The sequence below is a fragment of the Phalacrocorax aristotelis genome, chromosome 11, assembly GCF_949628215.1.
Source record: "Phalacrocorax aristotelis chromosome 11, bGulAri2.1, whole genome shotgun sequence".
NCBI classification, from domain to species: domain Eukaryota; kingdom Metazoa; phylum Chordata; class Aves; order Suliformes; family Phalacrocoracidae; genus Phalacrocorax; species Phalacrocorax aristotelis.
The window spans coordinates 18,295,552-18,316,073 of NC_134286.1; the positions used below are offsets into that span (position 1 = coordinate 18,295,552).

Sequence of the window (20,522 nt, forward strand, 5' to 3'; positions counted from 1 at the left end):
GCAGCAGGCAGCAGCTGTACCTTTTTGTGCAAATACTTTAACAACTGGTTTAAAAAACCAAGCGGGGTAGCTGAGTCCCCAGGTTCACATAAATGGGGTAATGAACACCTGCGTAACAGGATAGAAAAGCCATAAACACAGTGGTGGAAGTTTTCAGTCCCTCTGCAGCTGGGGTGTTCTGCAGCTTTCTTGGCCCCTCAGGTGCCAGGCAGGGAGGTAGCTGCTCGCTGGGGTCTCTCTGTGGGGCAAGAGGCTCATGGTGCCTCCAAAAGCCTCAGCCTTGCGGTCAGTGACTTTGGTACAGTGCCCCATGCATGAGCTACCCTGAGACTCGCTAGTCAGAAATGCCCATCCCTCAAAAGGAAAAGCTAAGGCTAGTATGAAAAAAATACTTTCATAGAAAAAACTATATTAAAGGCCAGAGTTGAAAGACATGCACTGTGAAACAATCAAGAGAAAACATTTTGGTTGATTGAAATTTAAAAAGAGCAGCCCTTATTTTTGGTGGTTTTTAATTTAATTTTTGTTCCTGAAATGTAAGTATCGAGAGAGCTATTTTTCCACCCATCCTTAACTTCAGCTGGGACATCGTGTTCTGTGAACACCTGGGTGAGATGATTTCATTCAGCTCTGTCCTGCTAGCAAACTCAATTTAAAACAAATCAATCATAAGCATGACCCATACTTATTGCTATATTTTAGCGAGTTATTACTCAGACACCCAGGTATGAGAACGTGCCTCATCAGGGTAGTGCGTCAGCCTTGTGCCAGGGTTGAATTCAGCCCTGAGCTTGCTCCAGCCCAAAGAGGCTGGCCTGGTGGCCGTGGTTTCAGGGACAGCTCTGCCTTGTCACTGCTGTGTGGTGCCACTCAGTGCAAGGAAACATGCTTGTTTTTATCATGGGTGGAAATATCTATGGGGGTATTAAAGCACATTGTTCAGCTTGTTTGCAAACAGACCCATCTGCAAGCATGCGTGTATGGGAGTTTCAAGTGGCAAGAATACTGGGGAAATGGCTGTGACCACAGCAGGTGAGAGAAATGACTTTTTCAGACATGCCTCTGGATTTTGGCTGCCCGCTTGCGCACTACGCGAAGGCGGTGGCAGCACCGGTGACGTCAGGGAGGATGTGAGGGGCCGCCTTGCCTGTGCCAAGGCTGTTGCCTGCCTCCAAGCAGAGATAATGAGCATCCCTCACATTAACAATGATTAAACACCACCAAAGCCTATGATAATAACGACTCACGAGGTAAATCCGCCGGGGGCCGGTGTCTGGGTGCTGGACCAGCCACCGTGGAGCAGGGCCGCGCTCGGTGCCCACGGCCTGAGGCAAGTGGCCTGGTGGGGTGGGGACAGTGAAGCCACTTTGCTTCCTACAGTTTCTCATCCCTGGGGACTTTAAAAATAAGAAGTTAAAAAATAATCCCTGCTTTGCAGAGGGCCTTTGGCATCCTGCTTTGCCCTTCTTTGTCCCCCCTTGGATTAATGCCAGAGGAGTTCAAGCTCCTCGTAGCAGCCACTGACCCAGGGCCATCGGCTCTGTGGCCATCATGCCTCAGTCCCCGCCAACAGGGAGCCACATGGGTGAGGGTGGGCTGTGAAATGACACCTCTGTGCACGAGGTGCGATACCGTGAGGATGTTGCAACCTGTGAAAAAGGAAAACATAAAGGGGCAAAGGAAAAAAACCCACAAAAAACTGTACTCGTTCCTCACTCTTCCTTCAGCGCTGTCTCACGCTGTGCGGAGGCTTCAGAGGTGTGAACACATCCTGTTTACATCTGCCACTGAGACGAGATGCTGAAGGGAGCACACGGCTGAGGAGCAGTCGGAGGCAGTGCCGTGCACAGAAGGAGCTGCCCACAGCGGGAGACGGCCCCGGCATGGATGCGCTGCCCGTCTACCATGGGGGCATCACCCGTGAGGCTGGGGAGAAGCTGCTGCTGGCAGCGGGCACTGATGGCAGCTACCTGCTGCGGGACAGTGAGAGCATCCCAGGAGTCTACTGCCTCTGTGTGCTGTGAGTGCGGGTGGCTCCACGCCACTGCCATTGCCGCTTTGGGGTGCGGGGCAGCTGGGGGCAGTGGGGCTGGGAGTGGGGTGCTGGGAAGGGCTGCTCAGGTGGTGCTTGATTTCCAACCTTCAAATCCAGTGTGGGGTGTTCCCACATAACAGTGACAAAATATGTCCTAATATCACCATTTGCAGGCATGTGTGAGGCTTTTGGCTCCTTCACTTTGATTTAAGACAGAAGGGTGCGTAAGGGTTGTGGCATCCTTTGCAGAGCAAAAAGGAGCAGGTTTTGCCTTGCAGAGCCCATGCTTCCTACCAGCGTAAAACAAAAAGAGAAAGCAGGCCTGGAGCATCTAAGAAGGTTGAGTGAGGTGCCATGGAGAAGAGCCAGGCAACTTGACTTGGGATGGTGTGCGCTGCCTCTTTGTGCTGGATAACCCTCTTGCTTTCTGCCCACTGTCTTCTGCTTCTCTAATGTGTTCATGGGTGTGCGTAGCAACATCCCCAGTGTTCCCTGTCACTGGGAAGGGTAGCATAGATTGCTGTCATCCACAACATGCCTTTATTTTGGGATGCTCGGTCAGGCTGTGTGTTCCGTGAGCCATCGAACTTAGAGTAAACTACATGTGAAGTACACGAAATACTGATGGGTAACGAACGGAGTGGTAATGTTTCATCAAATAGGGTGAAAGGGGAAAGATCTGATGTGATGGTCTGTCAGAGAGAGGCTAGCGAGGTTTCCCTGAGAGAGCTGGGTGACTTTATGGTGAAAGGACCTCGTTTCAATGAGGCAATTTAATTACTGTGCTTTTGGCAAAAGCAGAAGTCCGGAGAGGTAATGCTGTACAATGAAGTACCGTTGCATTGGAATAACAAAGAAGTGTCTACCAAGGCTAAACAGGCACTCACGCCTTACTTCAGTAGGAGAAGGAACACAAGAGAAAACCATTTTAGGGCCAGCAAGGAATTAGCTAACAGAGGGCACTTTGGTACCTGGCAAAAAAAAACAGAAAAGGAAGAAGAGTCAGGTTTTCCCCAAATGTCTTTAATATGTTTCCAACAATATGTAATTAAGCCCTGGGTAAGCATTATTATTTCCCCGTTGTAGACCAGTAAACGGAGGGATCCAAGAAGGTTATAGGCAATCTAAAAATGCACAATCTTTTTCTCAGGGAAGATCTTTGTGGCAGAAGATGTATTTTTCTTCTCTCATGAAATCCGAAGGTGAACCAAGATAGGTGCTACTGCTAACAAATACCTTAACAGCTAGCTGAGAAATGGGAAATAAGAAATGTCTTGAGTTAAACGAAAATGGAATAGACATAGCAAGAGGTAAGGAGTGCTATGATTCCTGTGATGGGAATGGGCAATAAAAGCAGAATCTCTTTTAAATAACCATCAGAGGAAATGGTGATGTATCTCCTTAACACTCAGAAGTCATTCAGTGCAGGTGAAACACGAAGGCATTAGAGAAAGGGTCAGGCAGAATGTTACAATGCTGAATAAAATATAGAATCCTAAAATTAGTCCACCATTAGTCTAAATCAGGGTGTAGGTATGTAACAAGGTCTTTCATCTGCACACAATCAGTTGGGATTTTTTCCTATATTAGTGGTAATTTATGTCCTTCGGAAGAAATTTCATGAATGAAATAAAATATATTAAATGAAAATAGGAAGAACAGAAAGGATTACTAAATATGAAGCTCTGCAGTCTTTGGAGGAGAAGAAAAGAGACTTCAGTAAGAAACAGAACCCTACCTAATTGTTTCTGGGAATTACGGGCCACTCACGTCTTCATATTATGTTGCATTCAAACACATATATGATAAGCAAAGGGGTAAAAGCAAAAATATTACTGGTGGATGTTATGCAGGCATCTTGTAGAATATAGATCCTCGATAATTTTTTTATAAGGGATATTTTCAATAGCATCTTGGATAAATCCAGGTAAAAAATTAAATGAAAAATGTTATGATGAGAATGATCTCATATAGACAGATGGTGGCTGAAAAATGCTAGAGCTAAGCCTTGATTCCAATACTTCTTAATATTTCAATTCAGAGCATTATGTAAGAAACAGCAGATACAGTAAAGAACATATCACACAATAACTTCGGAGACAGTTATCATAAAGATACCAGGAAATGGTTTCACACTGAAGAGAGCAATGCCAGTTTAAAGAAATGTGGGCCATAAACTAGAGAAGTGCTATGACAGGCAAAAGTTTACCAAAGCAGAGCACTTTATTAGAGAGATTGGAGGAGCACATAGGGAGGCATGAGAGATGTAGATATGTATTCAGTGAAGGATGGTGAGCCTGGCTTTGGCAAAATAAACCAATGGACCCAAACCCCTCAAATTCAAGTCTGAACATCATGCACAGAGGTGAAGCAAGTGGCAAGCATGTGTGTGCATGAGAGCATTGGTAAAAACTGAGGGAAGCATGCAGTTACTCTATTCACTGTTTAAGAAAAACAAAATGGAAGAAAGGGTAAGTTCTTCTCTGCTTTTTTATGCTTCCTTCTAAACAAATACTGGAATTTATTAGGAATAACAAAGTTATTAAGAAATTTACATTTAGGTTCAGAATGCGTGCTGAAGGTCACTCTAGGAATACCTAGATAAATCAAGATTATGCAAAACATGTATTTACTGGAAGTACCAAAGTGATCTTTGAAACATGAGAAACAAAGCTGGTCAGCCATTAGATATATTGCAATAAGTACCAGAGCTAAGCAAAAAATTTTATGTTTCCAATGACAATTTCTAACAGAAGTGGAACTGTTATTGCCAGCAATTTTCCTATTGCTCTTAGAATACAAAAAGAGAAAAATAGTCCAGTTTTCCAAAATCAAAACATGTTCAGGCTGTCTTCTTTCCCTTCTCCCTGCACTTCCCTGGAGAAGTAAAGCAAAACAAATCTAAAACACCCAGCTCCCCAGACCCAAGCCTTAGGGTTTTTGGTTTTTTTTCTTTACCATGGCGGAAGAAGGGAGTTGTCAAAATTAAAAGGCATGGTTCTGATGAAAAGAAAATAAACATTTATCAAAAAAGTCATTAAACAAATATTTGGATGACAATACTGTCATCAGCTTGACCTCACACAGATGACCGCTCTTCACGTTCAGCTCCAGGTACAGTAATTGGCAAGTCCTGCTTAGGTTCAAACAACACTGCCTCTTTCCAAGAAACTGCCTAAATTTTTAATGCCACCACCCCCCCTCCCCTCCCTTCCCTCCGGAACGGCACCCCAGAAAGCCCTAACATATTTAGGCAGTCTTTGAGCCTCCTGAGGCACGTAATAAGGGCAGCAGTGTTCACGGTCAGGCTCATTCGCCTTTTCCTTTTCCAATTAAAAAGTGGAGCCCTGACCTTTAAAAAGGAGAAGAGTCAAAGACTTCATGAATCCCTTGCGACTGACACTGATTTTACAGGGCAAGCATAAAAGAGACAGGTAGTAGCATAAAACCTGACCTACAGAGACGGGTAACTGCAGCAGGCAGGCCCCTGTTGTTGGAGCGTTTGGCTAGAAAACTCTGCTTTCTCTCTTCTTTGCTTCTCCTGAAGTATTGCTTTATCTTCCTTGAATGCTGCTCGCCACTGTCCAAAGTCACGATGTGCACATGGCATGCCTGCAAGCCTTCAAAAAGAGAATGTTTTTTTTGGTGTGGCTGTGGCAAAACACAAAGAACCCACTTTCATAAATATTTTAAGACCACAATTAAACTATACATGGAAGATTAGAAAGGTTTTGATTTGCAACAGTGTCCCCCGGGGCTCTTGCAAACAAAGGTGCTGCCTGCAGATTACGGCCAAGGTTTTAAATACCAGATACTCCCAAGATCTCAAGATCAAGATCAAGCATTATTAAACTGATAATATATAGTTTAAGGATGTTGTTCATCATGTTTTGAATGTGCCAACAAAGCAGCACAATCTTTTTCTGGAAATTTTTTAGGGTTGCATTGAAAAGCAAGAAGATTTTTGCTGTTCCTGATAACTGGGCCAGAAGAAATGCATATGCTTTAAAAAATGTACACGTTTTACCTGTAAACGTGTTAGACACTACATGCAGTATGCCAAGGTTTTAGTATCAAAACCTGATTGTTCCAGGGAGCTTTCTTTACTGGTCCAGTTTCCTCTTTGCTCAATACCCCATTTGACGGTTTTAGCACCCTCAGAAATCCTCTGTGCGCACCGCTCCTAATGAAGTCAATGGGGGACACGGGACACAGTAACGGTGGCTAGTTTGAGAAGCAGCCTCTTAAACTGTGCCTGAAAAATGCGTAAATAAAACGCCTGAGAGTGCCAAAAGCACCTCTTTCCTTTACAGATATATGAGCACACATGCAGAAACAAGCAGCTCATGCCTGAGCTGGCAAAGATAAAGCATTTGTAGTTTGGGTCTTAAAATGTATGTACTTGAAAATACTTGGAATGTTAGTAGTTGTTTCAGACCTTTAAGTAAGCTAAACATGACATGCTTGTCAAACTGTATGTTCAGATTATTTGTTTGGAACCAGCCATTCATGTACCGTGCTGCATTCAATTTGTGGAGAATAATCAAAAGCTGGAATAGAGAGCTATTTAGAGCCACTAATGGCAGCAGGGATAGGCTGCAGTCCTATCAGATTTTACGCGTGCTATTTTTTCTGTCACCATAACCACAGAGCACAAGTTCAGGCAACGTGCCGAAACTTTCTGATGCGGCAGATGTATCAGCTGTACAGCGTGAAGGTGTAATACAGGAGCACGAGCCAGCTTCAGCTTAGCATTTCTTTTGTTTCCCATGTAATATTTTTGATAGAAATGGCAGAATAATTGCATTTATTATAGCACTGCACATAATAATCATCATCATCATTTAAAATGTAATTTGGAACAAAAGCTTCTCTCTGAGGAGGAGCCCCTCAATTCAAGGTTGCCGCTGTAAATATCACGCACTATTTTCAGCTTTGAAAAAAGTCATCTACAGCACAATGGTAAATTCTACCGAGGTGAATATTTTACCTCCCTGCTAATCAGAGTGAGTTTCGTCTATGCTGAGAATAACTTGGCTCATGACCTTCAGATATTCCAATGGCTTTTCTTGGAAGGATTTTAGAAAGCGAGACAGCCTGAACGGTGGGTAACCACTTCGCTAACGAATTTGTATATGACAGGATGGTTACAATCATTAGATAACAGGACCTAGATTAGTTCTACCCTGGTTTTGTAGGATTGAGTTTTGGGGATTTAGTTGAAGCAGTGATTTCGGGTTCAGAGATTTTACGGTCAGACCATTCCTACCTTGCTCTGAGAGAAACAGGAAATCTGAAAATGAGCTACACTGAATTACTCCCAAACAAATTGAGAAATGTTTCACAGAAATATTTCACAGTAACATTTACAGGGCTATTGAGGTGTTTTATCTATTGCAGTTCTTGTGAGTTTTGCTCCTAAAATGATGAAAGAAATTTCACCAGATAACCTTGTTTCATGACTTTTTGCCTTCGTGAGGTACCGTTCTGGAGGACTTAGTAATTCATGAAGCTTAGTTACTGACCCACCATAAAGTAATTTCCTTCTATTTAGCATCTCAGATTTGAATAAATTCTCATTTTATTTCCAAATTTGAAGAATTTCCTCTTTGAGGCATTGCTTTTGGTTGGCATCACCTTGTAGCAGACCAACATAAACCCTCCTCAGAGAGACTACACACTTGCTCTTTAGGTAAATCAGTGGCATTTCTGCTGATGATTAGGAGTGTTCAAGTGGTGAAGATGCTGACAATCTTCCACAGAAATTTGTGCATCAAGTCCGAGACATTTCACAAGATCTGACATGCTCTTTCAAGCTTCTGCTAGTTTTAGAAGAGAAAGTCAAGACAATGCATTTGCTGTATAATGCTACAGCATTAGGGCAAGCTAATACTACTTATTGATTTAGTATCATGGGTGAATTTTTGCCACAAGAAGTGTTGGTAGGGGAATCAGTGACAGAAGTGTAAACTCAAGGGGGTTTGTATAGAGCGCTGCTGTGAATTAAGCTACAGTAACTCTGTTGGGCTTTTCAGATGTTGTAAACACTGATTTAAACTATTTTATTCGCTCTTGCTGATATAGAACTAGTAGCTTGCACATCATCTCAATGTGAATGCTCTTTCTTCAGCTTGGGTTAGCTGATGGGTGGTAATTGCTAAGTTGCTGTACCTTGATTGTATGTCTGAGACCTGAATAAGGCAGGAACCAGGCTGCTTGTCAACCAGAAAATGCAAAATCCAGGACAGAGTGAGGAGCTGTAAGCTGAAATAGGATTTTCTCCTACATTAAATAACAAGACTTTTTGGCCTTTCCATGATTGATAAACCAAGTAGAAATATAACAATTAAAAGTAAAATGAAAAAAAAAGGCAGACGTTTAAGTGGACGGCTGCACTGACCATTTAATCCTTTCGGCAGCTGTCAGTTCCGTTGCGTGGGAGAGGCCACGCAGCTCAGGGGTGCCCTGGGCAAGGGAGACCTCGATGAGCGCACACATGGGATATGTGGGCTCCCGGGCACTGCTGTGGATTCCCCTGACCTCATGAGTTTTGCCTCTGTGGTAGCCATCTGCGGCCACTGTGGTGCTCACGCCATCGCCCACGTTCCCAGCCCAAGGCTGCACGCTGGGATGCTGCCCGAGGTTGGTCCCTCAGACTGGGCTTTCAGGACCTGATCCACAACCTACATCAAACACCTTGGGATAAGGCAAAAGCAGCTGCAACCTGACCTCTCATGCTCATTATGTTATCTGCTGCGTGCCATCGACCCCCCCACTGTGAAAGTACCGACTCCCCCATGAGCTATCCTGAAGTACTCATCTCCAAAGCACTAGCAATACTCATCTCCATAGTATTAAGTGGTTTCTAAGCATTATCTCAGTTTATTAGATGAAGAGTGTGTTAATTCCATTTAACATGAGAGAAACTGTGACCCAGCAGTCTCAGGTCTGCAGTACCCTTTAGCTTTGGGTTCCCAATGTGAGGGGCATGGGAATGGATTTTGAGACTATCCAGTGTTGCTCTGTACAGCCTGCTGACTTCACTTGCATTGCTGAGGGCTGTTTCCTTGTTTCATACATCTTCTGCTTCCAAAACATTCATAGCTTCCTGGCTTTTTCACCCCTCCAGCATTTGTGCTGCTCCCAGCTCAACCCCCCTCATGCTTCACCTCCACATATCCCCTCCTTACTCATTTAATCTTACTCTCTCCCAGGGGTTCAATTTTCGTTGCTGTTTCCTTGTCCAGCTTACATAGAAATGGGTCCTCTTTTCCTTCCTTCCACATCCACCCCACCCATCCCGATCTTCCTTTTCAAAATGCCCAATCTAAATTATCTTCTGGTTTTTTCCCCCTCCTAAGCCAGGCCAGGCAATATACATACATTGCTTGTGGCTTGAGGTCATGGACACTGCGTAGCTGAGTGCCCATGGTACGGCCAGCCCAGGCACAGTACGGCTACAACTGCTAACAACCTTTAGAGTGCACCTCTCTTGCAGCCTCAACTTACACCACTGTTTTATCTCGGACACTGCAAGAGATATCCCTTCCTTCAAATAAAATTCATGTCTTACCCTAAAAACTGGGGAAAAAACCCCAGAATTGGAAATTTTTTTTTAAACATGGGAAAAGCATTGTTTTTCCTAACATGTCCCCTTTTCTGGCACTTCTGCATTCTCCATCCCTAAATATGGTTGAGGCAAACACCTAAGAAACAAAATTTCAGTCTGAAAGGCTGAAATACGGCAATGTTATATGAAGCTGAGTATGGGCAGTATATAATGCTCAGGACCACTGTTTGTAGGCCACACCACTGTCTGGTGCTTAAGCAATACGATAAAGCAAAATTCCAAGGTAAGGTCAGGATGCAAATATACCAGGTAAGAAGAGCTGATTGATACAGTGCAAAGATATCACGAGAGAAAACTATGTAAAGAGGAAGAAATTGATGTCATTTATTGCTGACAGGGCTTTACCCTGTCTCTCTGTCTTTCTCCCTTTATATTTGTTTCATTTTGGACCCAGAAATGAATACAAATTAGTTTAATAAAATTTCCCAACTGAGATACAAAACATTTGGAATGATTTTAAAATATACCATGCAGCTGAAACGTCATGGTTAATTTTAATCTGCAGCATGCGGCTAATATCCTCTGGTTATTTCAATGGTGCAGAAGATTGTAATTATTCACCTGTTAAAGTAAATGCGACTTTAACAAGTCTGATCACAGTCAAAAAGGAGGAGTGGAGAGGACAGGTAGACAGATGCTGTCTCAGTATGTCATCTGTGAATGATGCCGTTGTATCTCTTTGGGAGGAATTATCTAGCTATAAAGAAAAAAAGCCTGTAATATAAAGTGGTCTGCTTCCTGTAATAGCAACTTTTTTTAGCTTTTCCTTTGACAAAGTTTTCCCAGCAATGATATTGCAACAGAGACTGTGCTAGTGCAGTGCCCAGCTGGTATGACACATCCTTTGTTACAGACATGAAAAAATAAGTGAGATGAGATGACATAAAAAGATCATCAGTGGTGACCAAAACACGCTTTTGTAAGTGCTAGCCAATATTGTCCTGGCAGCAATGGCTGTTTTCTGCTTCCCCTCATCAGCATTTTGGCATTTTTTGCCTTTGATCAAAAATTTATTGTACCTTGTCCATCAAGCTGTTAAGTCACAATTGCTCCCGTCCTTTGAGCTACACTGGCATAAAGAGCTTTGCAATTGTGAGTGAGGCTTGCGGCCGTCCTCGGGCCAGAGGAGGAGATGGGGGAGACCTTTCTTGGGTCTTTGCCTAGGTGTCAAGAGCTGGTCCTCCTCCAAGATATGCTGGTACTCCAGTGTCACTGTAAGAGTGCCCTCTGAAATCCTCTCAGTGACATGTGTCCACCTCCTGTTGGTTTTGTCCAGCAGACAGAGGAGTTCAGGTCACTGAGAGGGGGACTTGGCCTGCATCTCCCTAGGTAATGGCTTCAAAGCATAAGCTGTGTGAGAGGCCCCAGGTGACTAGCACCCTGCCCAGGCCACATGGTGTTTGGGTTTTGGCTTTAGCTACATGGCCACACCACATATGGGAACATTGTGTCACACTAGGAGCTTTTTTCTGCTATGAATTGAGTAAAATTTAGAAAACTGAGCTGTCCCCTCATGGTTGCTGGGGAATGTCTCATCTCCTGAGACCTACACTCCAGTAAATGCACCTTTCCACCTGCTTTTGCCTGGTGATATGTGTTGTCTCTCTGGAAGGTCACGTTCTGTACAATCTCGACTTTAATCTTTGTATTTAATTTTATTTTAAGAACACCTTGGTCTTCCTTCAGTCCACACTGATCTCAGTAATGTTGGGTAGTTTAAATCATAAAAACTTTCTCATGGGAGGCTGTGCCCATGTAGCATTAAAGAGAACTTGGCTCATCAAAACCATGTCACTCGCACATGGAAGGTAAAAAGCACTTTAAAGTGGTAACCAAGTAAGTTCCTGCTGCTTAACAGAAAATTTTGATAAGATCATATTCGTTGGGCGAGTACATACCAGAAGAGCTGTAATTAATTTGTGGAAACAATGATCCCAATGGAAAGATGGGAAGATCTAGCTGCTCGCATGCTTAACAAAATGCATCCTCCTCCTTTTGTACATTTCCTTTGAAGAAGCAGGTGTGGTGGTCCTGGCCATCTCCCGTCTACATAGTGGCTGTGTTTACTGATAGCTTCAAAGCCAACATCAGAGGCTAATGCTGTGTTTTTCAGTTTAAGCACAGTGAAACCCTTCAGGCCTTTCAGTCTCCTCTGGGGAAAAAATGTACATTTGCCAGGTGAGTGGAGAGCTCTCACTTGTCCCTCGCAAGCCTGTGATAGCAATGCCATACTCCTCCCATTTTCCACGCTGTGTTCAAAGCATCCATGTTCTCAGATTTGTGGTCTTTTTTCTGTATCTCATGGATTTTTAATCTGAGCTAGCCTTTGTGCTTTCTCTGGTCCTGGTTGAAATATTTTACAGGGGAATTTTTTTTGAAAAATGCAGGGTAGGTGTCTATCTTACACCTCACCCTGCCTTGGCTCTGAATATTACTTTATCTGACCTCTATTTTTCAATTTATCCAGCTTAGTAGACCCTTCTTGCAGAGTGCTGAAAGCCATCAGACATTTTGGAGTCAGGGCAGCACCCCAGCCCCTCAACCACTTCAAGTCATGCAATCTCTTAGGTAGAGGAAAATCATGAAAGAAACAACAGATGGTGGCTTTCCAGACAACTGAGCCGTTTATGGAAAAATCAGATTTTTAAAGAGACTGAAGCAGTCGGAATGCTTTGGGACAACCAAGAACAAGCATGGGTAATATGCACACTGTATTGTTAAAAACAGGAGGCAAGAGTGGGAGATTTAGAGTTTTACATACTGATTCTGTTGCTTTTGAGGCTTGAAAAAAAACACTGGGGAGGTCAAATACCCACTTCAAAGAGAGGGGACAAAATGCCAGGACCTGTCTGGTGTTTCCCAGTACTCTATGGCCTGTAAAATCCTAGTTTCAGTAACTATATATTGGCTGGTGTGCTACATAGGTGCAGGGAAGCCCCTCATGATTTCTAAAAAGAAAAGATTAATGTGAACATCAGCCCCTTGTGAAAGGCTGACAATACAGGCACAGCTCCCAGAGGTTTTAAGAAAGGATGTGATGGAACAAAATTGTCTGAGGGCCCTAATGGGAGACGTTTGATTCCCTGAAAATGAACATATCTAGCGGCTTAGAAGATGTGCTTTTAAGCAACCGGGCTTGAGCTGTGGCCTCAGACACCAGTGACTGCGGTGCCACGGCATGAAGAGGAGAGCAGTGTTGTCCTCCCACGTCCCCCCTCCGCCCGCAGCCACAGCAGGTTGCTCACACCTCTTCCCAAGGGCCCTTTCTGGGCCGGTCCAAATCCCTGACAGACTGCAGCAGTTGAGAGCTTGCTGGGCAAAGAAGTGGAGTAGCGGCGGCTGGTTTCCTCCTTAGGTTTCCATGAAGTGAGCACGGCTGGCCACTTTTCGTGTCCATCTGGTGCCAGGTGGAAAGTCGTGTCCCTGGGGAAAACGCTCCCTTGGTTAACATGAAGAGGTGGATGAAGTTGTGGTGGGATCACGGGGCTGCGTCAGGCTTATTCCCACACACGAGGAGGAGGGCAGTGTCTCTGCTGCTGCACAGGCAGTTTGTCCCCCAGCAGCCCCGATGGGAGGGAACGGCTTTGTGTCTCTGCCTCCGCATTTAATCACAGTGGGAGTTCAGTGGTGGGGGGAGAGCTCACAAATCACGACAGGTATTTTTGCTCCCACTTTGTGGGGGTCGCAGCAGTGTGGCAAGAGTTAACAACAGCCTGCCTGGGTAAATTATGTCAGACACCACTTTGCAAAGCTTGCTGTAATGACTTTTTAACAAGAATTTATCCAGGAGCCATGACACGGAGCGTAAGTAATTGCAATCACATGGTATCTGTGTCATTGATGGTTTCTGCTATTTTGTAGTAACTACTATAATACCATGTATAATTGGGAAGAAATATAGTATTTTTCTGCTTTTTAAGAACAAGAATTGATGCTGAAATAGGGAATGGTCCCTAAAATCCTGCTATGTATTCATGTAACTCTGTGTAGTATGAAATACAATCTTTCTTATCTGATCCCATCTAAACTAATGTTGCACCCCACGGAACTACAATTAATTGTTTCTGCTTCTGAGTTAAATTTTTGGGTATCATCTCTGTAATAATCTACCATGTAAATCCTTCTCTGTGTTGCGCTTGTAAGAGAAACAAGGCTGATTCTGGATACAAGTATGTCTTGTGTTATTAGTGTATGACTCCTTATTCTCAAAAGACTCAGATTTAAAAAGAAGGAAGATTCCACACTCTCATAAGTCTTCTTTATCAGTATTTGAGAATTAGGAATGTACGGGCGAGGCAAAGAGTACTTCACCTCGCATTTGTGGGGCTAGCTTTCCAAATAAAGTACACTCATGCTGTTGCTTCTGGGAACAGCTACATTTAAATCAATCGCCATAGAGTAATGCTATCTGCCAATAATACACCTTCTCTTTTTCCAGGGAAGGTATGTCTGGTGTGTTCACTAAAAGTTCACTGTAAAAAAACCCCGCTGAGGCAGGAATGAAAGCAAAGTCTCTTAACCTAGAATAACTGAATATTGCTAAACTAAACCTGAATCAGAGCAAGCCCTCTCACCCAAAAAGAACCCAGTAGCTTGAACACTGCTTCTGACCTGCGGCGCAGTTTTCTATCTACCTAGAGCCTTTATGGGTGAATTTATTTTAAGGAGCGTTTAGTAGATGAGCTGACTCCCATATAATAGAGTGTACCCTTTTGAAACCTGACAGTGGAAATAAGTAATAAATACCCGTTGATTTTTTTCTCTTTTTCCACAGGCACCAGGGTTACATTTATACCTACAGAGTGTCCAAGACAGAAACTGGGTCCTGGAGCGCTGAGGTGTGTACTTCTCTTTTCTCTCTGAAAATTTCTACATCCTGTGTGACGTTCGTATTGATTTAATGAAATATATTCAAATTATTCATGTTTCTGCATAGTCTGATTTTCATCGAAGGTAATCGATCTTGAGTGTGCCCATCACTAAGATGTCTTGGTGCCACTTCTGACAGTCTTGAAGTCATAAATTAATTCCCTGTTACATTGCAGCTGTTGCATAATGCAATAGTGCATTCTTCTGCGTCATTTTATCTGGCAAAAATATTGTGTTTTTAGAATTTGACAAGCACAGTCAGTTCCCTTCTATCCCATGTACCCTTAATGTCAGAATATTTAAGGAAATTCTTTTCAATCTACAGTGTTTTAAAGTTAATTTATCTCCAGATTAATTCATCATTGGTGCAAAACATATATAGGGTAGCCAAAATTTGATACCAAATATATTTTCACCCTTCTGATAAGAAACTGGTACTTCAAGTGTAGAATAACACCCCTTGCAATATGGACAACTATTTGGGTTGATGGAATTGGGACGCTAACTTGTATTTCTTTTATGAAGGTGTTGTTCTTTGGATGTGCTCTGTGCATTAAGTCATAATTAGCTTTCTTTTTGCACATTAATGAACAGTGATTACAAACATTAAATAATTTCTAGTCAGGCGTAATTCCTTGGCCATTATTATAATAGAAGTGGTTGCAGTGCTCTGGAAGACAAGACTGATTCCTGGGGTTACTCAGAAGCAGATCGGGAGTAAAAGTGATTCACATTACTGTGGAGTAAACAATCATCTGTGTCACCCTTAGGAATTGTACCGAGGGAGAATTTGCTCGGTCGTTCCTGTAAGGCATCCTGCAGCTTTGCGCTGCCCAGGCAGGAGGGCTTTCGGGATGGAGCGGGGGTGGTAGCACGCCCAGCATGCCAGGGTGAGTGCTGGTGTCTCAGCAAGGATGCCAGGACCCCCAGGGACCTCCACCTGTGGAGGATCATGCCCTGAGCGAGGCTGCAGCCTGCTCTGGCCCCAGGTAACATCAGCATCTGCAGTGAGGTTTTTCTGGTGCTATATAGGTCTGCTACAACTCCTCCCCCATGACCTCCACTGGATTCCTACATACGGGTCTTGGGCTTTTCCTCGCTCTATTTTAGGTAAACTTTATCTGTGTTTCACAGCGTAGGTGTCCTGAAAGCCCGGGACTTGCAATACATCCTCTGCAGGGAAAGGTGCTAGCTACAGGCCCATGATACCAACCCTTTCTTTAAGCAAACAGAAACCTTTAAGTAAATGTTGCTAAGACCACACTGGCCTCAGCTGTTGCAAACAGCAGCCTAAATCCAACTTATCCCCATGAAATGTGCCTCTAAGGCCAAAGCAGGCTCCAGCTGCAGCTGGTGCCTTCCTTTCTCTGCTTCTTCCCTGTGGCTGGTTGGTCTCTGAGCAAGCTCAGGTCGCACCCATCTTTCAAGGATGAGGCAGGGAAATTAGAACAGTGCTGGTAAAATCCCAGCCAGCGCGAAGCCTCCAGCTGGTGCCAGTGAGGCAGGATTTAGCCCACGACTGCTGGGTGAGACCAGTGTCCCTTGGCTGGTACTATGCTGGCTGGACTTATGCTTGTCCTCCCATGGCTTCAGTAGGGAGGAGTTATTACGGGAATGCCCTGAAGGATTTAACAGAAACATTGGATTTTTGATTAAAAGCAGACACAGTTTCATCTCACAGTGTTTGAAAAGATGCTATCGTAGAAAGATAGAAAAACTCCCACTTTTAATAAATTGCTAACACTTTGCTGCTGCCATTCTGCAAGAGATAAACAGGACTACTCAATGAACTCATAAGCCAGTGCGGAATGCCCAGAAAAAGACTTGCAAAGAAGCTGTATCCATGCCTGAATTTCGTGGTGTAAGGCCTCCCCCTCCCCAGTAAGTGCCAGGTAGCTGTCTAGATTGTCTTACTGGTCTTCCCAGGCTGGAAGTATCTTATAGATAAACCCCAGGCTGGAGGTTAAATCACTGGCTGCAATAAATCTTAAATAGTGAAAGATCACTTGGGAAATTGTCTAAGCACGGCAGGCTCTGGGTTTCTCTTGTAGTGACTAAGAAATCGTCCCTCCTCCAGCCTAGTATCACCACACTGCTGGAAACTGCTTTTAGTGCAGGGAGGCTGCGATGCCCCAGGGAAGGAGGAGAGCAGTGTGGCTCATGTTGACTCATTTTAAGTTGGCACATCACGGTGTCCAAGTGAAGGGCTGGCTCCTTCCCTGGGGGTGTGTGTGCGCATTTCTGAGGACAAGGGGTCCCACCCCTTGTCTTTCTGTGCCCTGAGCCCAGCACAGACACTTGGCTTCCAGCACCCCCTCTCACCTCTCACCCTTTGGCTTCGCAGACAGCACCGGGCGTCCACCGGCGGCTCTTTCGGAAAATGCACAACCTCATTTTGGCCTTCCAGAAACCCGACCAAGGCATCATAACACCCCTGCGGCACCCAGTTGTCAACCACGCGAAAGTCAAATATCCCCCAGGTACTTGTGGGTCAGAGGGAGCCTCGGCTGCGGCTGAGCAGAGCCCTCCATGGCGGTGGGGATGGAGGGCTTAGACTTGCTTGCATCTTTGACCTGAGCTAGCCAGCAGGGTGGCATTGCCAAAAACATGCGCTGACTTCACTACCGTGTGATCGACATGCTGGCACTCAGGCCTGTCAATGTGATGAGTATATGGATCATGAATATGTATTCCTGAGGTGTCTGCCTGCCCCCCACCCCCCGCCTTGTAGACACGAACCTTCTGATATGGCCGTTTTCTTGCAGCGTTCATCTTTCATAGCTTTGTGATTATTTTTCTTAGGGACAAATGAAGGCCATGACTTCCACCTGCAGCCATCATGAGAACGTATTCCCAAGTGTGACATAACTGTATCGTCCAGTGTCTCCTCTAGTCCGTGCTCTAGAACAGAACAATACATATTTGATAGTTTATACAACTCCATGAGTTTTCTTGTAACATTTGCATAAATGTGTATTTCGTAGAATCTCTAGCTCAAAATTTAGAAGTTTTAAGTTTCAGAATGTTTTGAATGTAGGTTTTTTCTTTTTATTTTTGTAAGAATGGATAAAAAGTATCAGCTACTAAATACTGCAATGTCTTTTTTCTCTTTGTACTCTCAAGTACACAATATTTTTCACTTCAAAGTTAGTTCCTAATTAATAATTAGTTACTAATTTTACATTATCTAACTTAGGGCACTTCTTTGCTTTGTTCTGGTTGGCATTTATACAGAAGTGGGCAAGTCCCATTTTAAAGCCTTAGGAAAATAGCTTACATTAAGATGTTCTTGCCTTGGGTAGGCCGCGTGACTGTCATTCACACAGTTCCTAAAGATAGCCCAGAAGTGGCACCATGAGGATCGCCATCTGATTTCCCATCATACCGGGCTCTCTGCCCTGTCACTCAGCAGAACTGGCCACCAGTGCCTGGCTGCACAAAATCTGTGCAATCGAAAGCTTAAGCAATGTACTGAGTAACCGAGACCAACCAGTGAAGAGAACATCGTCCTTTGCTTTTAGATATTCGCTGTACTTGAAACGAACTACCCCTGCATACAATTTGATAAAATAAATTATTTTTGCGTGACAGTTTCTCTGCTTTTCTTTACCTATCCGTGTGTGTTTCCATGCTGCTGCAGGGCTCCTGGAGGAGAGCTTTGAAGCTACAGGACTCGTCCGCTGTGCAGGGTTAGAGCCGGGGTACCGGAGCACTCCGAGTACATGCCTTTCACATGCAGTGTTTAAGAAGTGTGATGACACTGTCCTGCCTGAATGGGCAGGCAGTAGGAAACACTTTTGAACAGCCTGGATGTCCTACAGCCCTCTTGTTTCAGGAGCTAGTACTTTGTCTGCACTGCAGTCAAAGGGAGGCAGACATGGTCCGGGCTCCCTCTGTGTGGGTTTCTGCCAGGCAGAATTGCGTGAGCACCCGTGAGCTTTGGGTGGGACCCCAGCGGGGGCCCAGCCTGGTCTGTGTGTGCTTGGTCTGCATCTGATCTGGCTGGTAGACCTGTGCCACCGTTAGCCACCCTTCAACCCACAAAAATGGCCCTGACTAGCCAAAAAAGGTGATTCTCCCTCACTCCCTTCCAAAGCACAAGACTAACAGTGGTTGCAAATGGACTAGAAAAGTATATATTTTTTTTAAAACACAGCTCTAAACATTGCATAGCCACCTTTGGGTTGCGCTGGTTAAATATTTCATACCTATACTTCCAATTTCTTCTACACAGCTTGGAAGGAAAGGAACCGTTTCCTAAGAGGTAAAGAGGCTTTTTGCAGATACACCAGGCTCCGGAGGCTGAGCCAGACCAAATTCCAGCAGACAGGGCCAAGCCATGGCTCGGTGGCAGGGTGAGAGGCACTGTGGCTGCTTGGGGCTGGCCACGGGCTCGGGGCTTGGGGCTGCTTCCCAAGGCAGCAGCTGCCTCCCCATGAGGATCCCACGAGCGTCTGCATACAGGATACTACCATGGGGCAGCCTCCTTCATCAGTACCTTAAAAAGCCCCCCACCCATAATCTACTTAACTGATGGCATCCTGGAGCCTGCCTTGTTTTCACCTCACTAAAGGCAAGCTGGATATGAGCAGTGACAGAGCTAAATGGGCTGCAAGCGCAGGATTCAGCAAGGTTACGCTGCTCCAAGCAGCATCTGATAAGGCTGGAAGGTTTACTTTTTTTAATCCTATAAGTGACTCTGTGTGTGTGTAAAAGAGAGAGAGATATCGAAAGTGCAAGCAATAAAACCTTTCCTGTGAAGCACAAGTTCCTTGTAAACCAGCAACGGGAATAAATGCAATAAATAAACAGCCCCATTGTAACACGGACCAGTGGGCCATACTATTGCAAAGTTGTGACAATTTCAGTTCATTACTCAGTTTCTGTCTAAATGGAGGCCCAGTTTCATTGGCAGTGAAATGTCCCCCTGATTAGTCACGTTGTATTTTATACTGTGTGTGCATGTGTTGCTCTGCGCCGCCTTGTTACATACACTTGTTGGTTGAAACAAGGGCCTTATCTTACTACAGTGCCAGATCCAGCATGATCTACTCTTTAATAAAATATTTAAAAGCTGTTTTTTTAATCATTATTTTATTCAGCAAAGGCCAGCCATGGAGAACTGACCGCTGCCGGCACAGAGCGCAACGTCCGCAGCACCGGCTGGTTTGCGGCCACTTGTGCCCGGTGAACCTTTCCCTCCTCCCCTGTGCCTTAAAGGTTTCCCAGCTTGTGGCGCGCCTGCAGCAGCTGGTCCCTGGCTGTTCCTCTCCGACTTTGTGCTCCTGCAAACCATCCTCCCCCGAAGCCACCAGACCCGCTGGGTGCTGGCAGAGTGCGTGCCTGCCCCCAGGCTTCCCTGGAGAGCCCTTTTGCTTTCTAAAAGTGCTGGGTCTAAACTCCCAGTTTAACTGGCCTCTCCTGGGAGCACGAAATGTGCTTGGAAATGGTGCCTGGCAGGTGATTGCACCGTGGTGGGGATAAATGTAGCGGGAAGTACTTTGCCCAAGGGCTGTTCCCTACAGAAATGCCCTGTTGGCGCCAAGCAAAGGCTGAGGCTGCCAGTGCTGCAGGTGCAATCCCCACGGCACAGGAGCAGCAGCCGCTTGTCCGCTCGGCGGTGCACCGAGCTGAGGCTAACTGGTTTGACTATGGTGACTCCAGAAGTGCATTGTTATTATGGAAAAAACCTCTCTAAACTAGGCCAGAAGACACCATTTTTGTTTAAAGCGGAGAATATCGTTTCAGTTTTTGATGTAAATTATTACGACAGAGGTTTGTTTGTTGTTTCTTTTGGGTACCCAAGGGTCTGGAATTGCTGTAGGCTCGAACAAGGTAGAAACAGAGAGAGAAGCTCATGGTACCTGTGGGACAAGGAGCTGATGTTTGGTTATGGGAACAGTAATATGGAAATTATATAGAGTTCATGCATTGACTTAGGTGTGAAGAGCTACAGATCCTTTTACTGCTCAGCAGCCACTTTGCGGG

At 44.7% G+C, this 20,522-nt stretch overlaps 1 protein-coding gene across 2 annotated transcripts; it reads left to right on the plus strand.

Annotated features, from left to right (window-relative positions):
- The first annotated feature begins 1,733 nt into the window (after nt 1-1,733).
- On the plus strand, nt 1,734-18,127 carry SH2D1A (SH2 domain containing 1A). 2 transcript variants are annotated; one of them, XM_075107182.1, is made up of 4 exons: nt 1,734-2,020; nt 14,440-14,503; nt 16,879-17,014; nt 17,337-18,127. In XM_075107182.1, exons 1-4 carry the CDS (start codon nt 1,884-1,886, stop codon nt 17,375-17,377), a joined length of 378 nt encoding a protein of 125 aa, XP_074963283.1. In that variant the 5' UTR covers nt 1,734-1,883; the 3' UTR covers nt 17,378-18,127. The 2 variants fall into 2 exon arrangements, with proteins under 2 accessions (XP_074963283.1, XP_074963282.1); XM_075107181.1 differs by lacking the exon at nt 17,337-18,127 and having other exon boundaries at nt 1,790-2,020; nt 16,879-17,210.
- The last annotated feature ends 2,395 nt before the right edge of the window (nt 18,128-20,522 follow it).

Bases quoted from the DNA above. Each gene is read 5' to 3' on its own strand.
- SH2D1A (XM_075107181.1), top strand. From the start codon at position 1,884: ATGGATGCGCTGCCCGTCTACCATGGGGGCATCACCCGTGAGGCTGGG. The intron at 2,021-14,439 runs GTGAGTGCGGGT...CTTTTTCCACAG, and splicing joins GTCTACTGCCTCTGTGTGCT to GCACCAGGGTTACATTTATA. The intron at 14,504-16,878 runs GTGTGTACTTCT...TTGGCTTCGCAG, and splicing joins CTGGGTCCTGGAGCGCTGAG to ACAGCACCGGGCGTCCACCG.